The sequence below is a fragment of the Mus caroli genome, unplaced genomic scaffold (assembly GCF_978045245.1).
Source record: "Mus caroli unplaced genomic scaffold, Mus_caroli_1 scaffold_5, whole genome shotgun sequence".
Taxonomy (NCBI): domain Eukaryota; kingdom Metazoa; phylum Chordata; class Mammalia; order Rodentia; family Muridae; genus Mus; species Mus caroli.
Genome location: NW_028227260.1, coordinates 66041850 through 66048093, shown reverse-complemented (window position 1 = coordinate 66048093; position 6244 = coordinate 66041850). Strand labels below are relative to the sequence as shown.

At 48.5% G+C, this 6244-nt stretch overlaps 1 protein-coding gene across 1 annotated transcript; it reads left to right on the top strand.

Annotated features, from left to right (window-relative positions):
* The first annotated feature begins 1401 nt into the window (after positions 1 to 1401).
* LOC147004624 (doublesex- and mab-3-related transcription factor C1-like) lies at positions 1402 to 5551 on the top strand. Its single transcript, XM_085837638.1, has 6 exons — positions 1402 to 1482; positions 1786 to 1844; positions 2266 to 2402; positions 3710 to 3776; positions 3935 to 4169; positions 5162 to 5551. The coding sequence occupies exons 1-6, from the start codon at positions 1419 to 1421 to the stop codon at positions 5176 to 5178; spliced, it is 579 nt and encodes a 192-aa protein (XP_085693764.1). The 5' UTR covers positions 1402 to 1418; the 3' UTR covers positions 5179 to 5551.
* Positions 5552 to 6244: the final 693 nt, after the last annotated feature.

Genomic DNA, 6244 nt, shown 5'->3' with positions numbered 1-6244 from the left:
TAGCTATCTCCTGGCTAGAACAAGGAGGGCATAGCACTTGCACTGAGAAAAACAGCCTGCTGAGGAGGAGCTATCTCCTAGATATCTCCTCGTGACTTGAACAGGGCATAGCATTTATCCTGAGACAAACAGCCCCCAGAGGAGGCTCTATCTCCTAGATATAGCCCCCTGGCTCAAACAGGGCATAAAGTTTCACATGGGGCCAAAAATCCTTTTTCAGTTGGAGAAGTTGGTGAAATGGGGAAAATGTAGGATGCAGGAAGATACCTAAATGTAAGTGGTCCAAGATTCTAGAGTAGTGTAGTCTTTATTATTTTTATTATTATTATTGTTATTATTGTCTTTGATGTGGTTATTATGGGTTACTGGCTGTGCCAGAGCTATGAGCTGGTGTGCACCTCACCACTCTCCTGCCTCAGCTTCCCAGGCACTGGTATTTCTGGCATGGATTGGCCAAGCTTCTTCGGAGAAGGCAGCATGGTAAGAGGAGGAGCAAGTGGTTAGCAGTTCCCCAGGGGATCAACGGAATTATTAAGATTAAGCCTGGGCTTGAGTATAAAAGTTAATGCAGCTAGAATGGGGATTTATGGTTTCTCCTGAAGCTAGCGACTAAGTTCATTCACTTCCACTGGGGCAGTCTGTGAATATAGGACATTAGGGCGCCAGGTAGAAGTTCACAGAGAAAGCAGGACTAGCCTTGGGCATTGCCAGAGCACAGGATGATGCAAGAGAGCTGAGTGTGGCGATTGCTGAGGGAGATACAGGGACACCTGTCTGCTCCTCACCGGGGGCTTGATGTGAGCAAGTGAGTGAGTGAGTGAGTGAAAGAGCAGGTGATGGTGAGTAGGGACAGTCAGGATCAGGCTGTACTGCTGTGGGGCTTTGGAGAGCAGCTCCTTAGGAGAAGGCAGTGTTCCAGAGAAGTGAATTTGTCAGTGCACCGGAAGGACAACAGGAGGCTTGTAGGCACTAGAGATAGAGGTGTCTAGCGGTAGGGTAAGTACACTGGGGGAAGGAATTCCAGTGGCCATTTTGGTCACCGCCCCTAACTCTACAAGCATGGCATTTGAAACCTGAAGACAGATATGATCTGTTTCTCCTGGCATTCTCACTCCACTTGAATAGAGGGTATGGAACCAGATGAGCAAAGACAAGTGTGGGGTTGGGGGTAAACTTGGTCTCAGGGTACCTGTACTTTGCTCTGAAAGTGCCACACCCATGGGAGAATCATAAACAATTGGGGTGAAGCACATTCCTGCCAAGATCTTCCTACCAGAGCCACCTTCTCATATGTTTGACTAACATGAGTCCTACAATCTCCTCTGTTAGGGAATCTGGTAGAGCCTTGTGCACTGTAAGTTTTGGGAGAAGAGCAGGGAAAACCAAGAAAGAGGTGTCAGGCTTGAGGTCCAAGAAGAATGACTGACGCCTCCACCACTCCTCTGAGTGCCCAGCAGTGTCCCCCCAGTTCAGCTGTCATGGGTGAGTGTGTCTGGCCAGGTAGGTGTGGTCTCAATTCTAGTGTGTTAAGCCCAAGGGTATCTGTCACCATTAGGACCATAGAATCTCCACTTGAACTTTGGCAAACCTTCCTCCCCATTAACCTGTCCAAGGTATAAGAGGTCCCATCATCCAGAAGTATCTCCTGTTTACAGAAAACAGAATGTTGTGTGTGAGGTATTGAAAAGAGATTGACAGGGACATGAGTTCTCAAATGGGAGCTGTGCTTTCAGCAGAGTCTGGTGGGAAGGGAGTTTCAGCCAAGCTCTGCATGGTCTCTTACAGATCAGCACCTGTATCCTCTTTACCAGCCTGAAGTCCTGCTTCACACAGGTCAACAACAGGTAAGGAAAATTAGTTGCTACACGGAGAGGTGCCAAGCCATCAGTCATTTTCTGGAGAGTTTTAACTGTGTCCCCAACTCTGAGATTCTACCAACAATCATGTCTGGTACTTGCATTGAAGGCATGAGAAAGGCTTCACTTCTATTTGGGCCTCAGTAACACCAAATGCAGAAAAGAACAACAAGAAAAATATCCCCCCAAAAGAAAAACAAACAGCAGCAACAACCAACCAACCAACCAACCAACCAACCAACCAACAAACCAAACAAACAAACAAACAAACAAACAAAGCAGTGAGATTGTGGTCACCAAGTTTTAGAGAGCTCTGTGGAGGTTCATGGCTTTCATGACCTTAAAACATTTCCAACTTTCTGTCTGGGTTGTCAGATCTAATGTTTTACAGGGATGTCTGTCCTTTCAGGGAATCTTCCAAGTGCCTCTGATGCTGAGCTTGCCAATAACAGTCATTAATATGTCCTGTATTCCGGTGACTCTGAACCTTCAAATGACCCCTTCTTACTCATGGAATCCCAGCCAGCCCGTGACTATTCCCTGCCTGTGAGTATAAAAAAAAAAAAAAAAAAAAGGACCTGGGAGCCAGCTCTTGCTTATGGTCCTATGCGTCCACACATGTTCCTGGTTCTATAGCAAGAAAAAGGAAGAATAGTGGAAGGGGACAGATAGTTAAAGCAGGGGGAGGGAAAGAAAGAATGATGGATGAGTGATGGAAGGAAAAAATAAGGAAGAAAGGAAAGGACAGGACAGGAGAGGAGAGTAGAGGACAGGAGGGGAGAGGGGAGAGGAGGGGAGGGGAGGGGAAGGGAGGAGAGAAGGGGAGGAGAGAGGAGGGGAGCGGAGGGGAGGGAAGGAGAGGAGAGGGGAGGGGAGGGGAGGGAAGGGAAGGGAAGGGAAGGGAAGGGAAGGGAAGGGAAGGGAAGGGAAGGGAAGGGAAGGGAAGGGAAGGGAAGGGAAGGGAAGGGAAGGGAAGGGAAGGGAAGGGAAGGGAAGGGAAGGGAAGGCAAGGGAAGGCAAGACAAGGCAAGGCAAGGCAAGGCAAGGCAAGGCTAGGCAAGGCAAGGCAAGGCAAGGCAAGGCAAGGCAAGGCAAGGCAAGGGAAGGCAAGGCAAGGCAAGGCAAGGCAAGGCAAGGCAAATCATGGTGGAACAACAGAGTAGCATTGCAGCCTAACTTGCAAGGACATAGTCCTCCGACATTTACAATTTCCTGTGTGACATACTTGGTGATATCTTTCTGAGGTGTTCACTCACTGTGTGAATGTGTGGAAAATAGTCTGCCCAGGAGCTTTAAAGAGGACAAGCACAGTGCATAGACCACACAGTTGGCTTTCAGACACGTTGAGACTATTGATCCAGGCTGAGGGGAATGGGCATGGGGAAAGGTTCTGCTGAGATCTGGAGGCACAACCGGAAGGGTCACAGAGGCCCAGGGAACTGTTCCAGGCCAGCTGAGAATGTGTCTACTGCCACATGAGCTTCGCATATCCTTCATGACTGGTGGGCAGTGGCAATGTGGAGGCAAGAGTCAGACTCTGAAGAGGACTGCTTCACTTCTCTATTGGTGCATTGCACATTCCAGCAGCCCTTGGCCATCTTCCTTGTACCCAGGGAAAAGAGGTCACTCTCGAAAGTAGTGTCTCAAGAAGGGATATGGAAGGAGGTTGGAAAGAAGATGGGGGTGGAACCAGTGGAAGGTCCATTCCAAACGAAAAGGCCAGTGCCATCTAGTCTGCAGATATTCAAATGCCCTGAGTATGGTCTTGCAGGGACACCAGCTCTCCATGAGTACTTGCAGTTGTGGCCACCCAGAATGTTTAACACCCTGGCTTCTCCTCTCCTCTTTTCCAGGTTCCCTAATGTGATGATGCAGCCCAATACCAGCACTGCCACCCCTGTTGTGCTGGCACAGGTCCTGGTAAATGAGCAGGGACGAGGTCTCTGGAAGTGAAGGGATGGAAAGAGAAGAGCCTTTAGAGATGGGTGTTTGTTGGGAAGGAATGTCGGCTGAAGGGTCTGTTATCTTGGGGGAGGGGAGTGTGATTTGGTAGAATTCATTGTCCTATCACTTTTCAGGACTCCAACATCTCTTCCCAGCACCCTGGCACTGCTAACCAGGTTCCTGTCATCTGCTCCCAGAGCAACAACATTTCCAACCAGGTCCCTGAAGTCTACGCCCAGGGCACAGTCGCCTCCAACCAGGCCAGCTTGTCTGCTGAGGAACACTGGCAGAAGGTCATGGATGCTGCTGAGGCTCTCCTGATTCTGCATAACTCCCCTGAGTCACTGCAAGAGATTCGCAGCACCCCAGGTACATACCTGGATCCTTGAATGAGGAACAGGGGGCAAGGGTGGGGTGCTGGAGAGGGTGGGGAAACAGGAAGGCTTGTGCTGACAAAGGAGTGAATGCAGTTGGTGGTTTTCTCTTCTCTGAGGCTAGAGCCTTCAGCTCTTCAGTATGATTGAGAAGCAGCAACCAGATACTGCTCAGTCTATATTCAGCTTTCAAGGCTTTTGCTCAACAGCAGTGGGCCATTAAGTACCCTAAAGTCAGGAGACTGTGAGGCCCTAGAGTTGGCAAAGTATCATGGGAGGGTAGACAGCACATGAAGTGGAAGAAAAGTGGATAGATCCAGGTAAAATGACTCCCAATCCATAGGTGTGCAGCAGCCCTCAGCATCCTGAGAAGGCCTCAGAGGAGAAGCATGGGGCAAAAGGGTCGGGGATGGAGGGAGATCTCCATACCAGCTCAAGGCATTCTCCATGTGGGCATGGAATGGTGAAGCCTTCCAGGCTTAAGCATACATGAGATCTCAGGTGTTCATCAAGGAAGGGCTTTGTGAGTTGATGGGGAGACTCTCATAGCTAGGGAGGCTGGAAAGAAGGCTCAAGAGTAAAAACAGCCAAGGAATAGCACTGTGTGAGTGACAAGCCACTCTGGCTGGATATCCTGGTTCAAAGGATGCTGAGTGGAGCTGGGAAACTTGCTTCTCACAGGGGTCTATCTGGGTGGGTGGGGAATATAAGCTATGCCAGAATGTCTGGTGCCTGCCAGGGTGAAAGAATAACTTACTCCAGGCAGAGAGTCCTTCATAGTACTCAGGGACCCTGGGCTTGACCAAATGGGACTTATGGCTGGGACTGTTGGTGAAGCCAGTATTAGAGAGAAGGAATCCAGGTACGATCAGGTGTGGTCGTTGGTCATAATGAAGGTCTTAGATGGCTTGTTAAACAATGTTACCCCCGCCAGCCATGTAAGGACACATCTGTGATCTAATGTGGCCTTTGCATTTCTGTCTGCAGGTCCTGATGGAGAGTGAAGACTGAGGCTATTCTGCCTGTCCTTGTCACCTCAGGCCACAAGCTCAGCTTCACTGACCAACAACTGGTCAGCAGGTTCCCACCCAAGTCTGTCACTAAGAGAGCCAAAACGGTGGCCTCACTGAGGACTGCCTGCTGTTTTTTCTGTTTCTTAACTTGTAATGTACTTCCTGGCCAAAATCAGAAACTCCTCCTCAATGCTTTTGCATTGTAGGGTCTTAGCAGGAGGTAGGAAAATGTTCTAACTGTGGCTGTAGGCTCTCGACCTTGCATTAATTTTTTTCCTTTGGAAGACTTTGATCTTTCTGGGTGTCATTAAGGCTGCACCTAGTAGCATATTTTGAGCCGTCTGTTCACAAGTATCTGAGCTTATTCGTAAGGCAACATTTCTTTTCTTCTCTATTTTTTTATTTTTTTTGTGTCATCATGGTTTGCATATGTGGCTATTCTTATGTTTAACAATACCTTTAGATACATCAGGATGCTCATCCGTGCCTCGGATACTGTACATGAGAGCCTGAATAAAGTATCCCTGTGGTAAAGCACTGAGAAGTATGGGCTGCTTCTTTGAAAATGTAGGCCAGGTATTGGGGAGAGAGCTTTTCTTTCTCAGGCGCTAAGCTGGCTAATAATTTATTCAGTGTGTTACTTATTAAGGCTCCAAGAGCAGAAGATTTTGGGCAGAAGGCTTGGTTGGACGTGCATGGCCCCCTTCCTTGCTTACTCATTTGAGCCTGTGAGACCCCCAAACAGGACTTTTCCCTGTGCCATGCCATTTCTGTGTTGACTACCTGAGCAGAGTCACTTGAGACTTGGACAGAAAGCCTATCATTCTGTCCTGGGCATCTAGGAACCCATCCTCAGTGTTGTTAGTACCAGGTCTGAGGGTATGTTGCAAACTTGCAACACACCTTGCTTTTACTCTTAGGATGTAGCCTTCTGCAACTCTAATCATATGGTGGCACGAATCACATTTCACTAATGCACAGCTATGTATGTCATTGTGTTTTCAATGTGCACACTGATTATCATTCTAGACATCCCTGCTATACACCACCAAACTCA

Bases quoted from the DNA above. Each gene is read 5' to 3' on its own strand.
- LOC147004624 (XM_085837638.1), top strand. From the start codon at position 1,419: ATGACTGACGCCTCCACCACTCCTCTGAGTGCCCAGCAGTGTCCCCCC. The intron at 1,483-1,785 runs GTGAGTGTGTCT...GGTCTCTTACAG, and splicing joins CCCCAGTTCAGCTGTCATGG to ATCAGCACCTGTATCCTCTT. The intron at 2,403-3,709 runs GTGAGTATAAAA...CCTCTTTTCCAG, and splicing joins CCCGTGACTATTCCCTGCCT to GTTCCCTAATGTGATGATGC.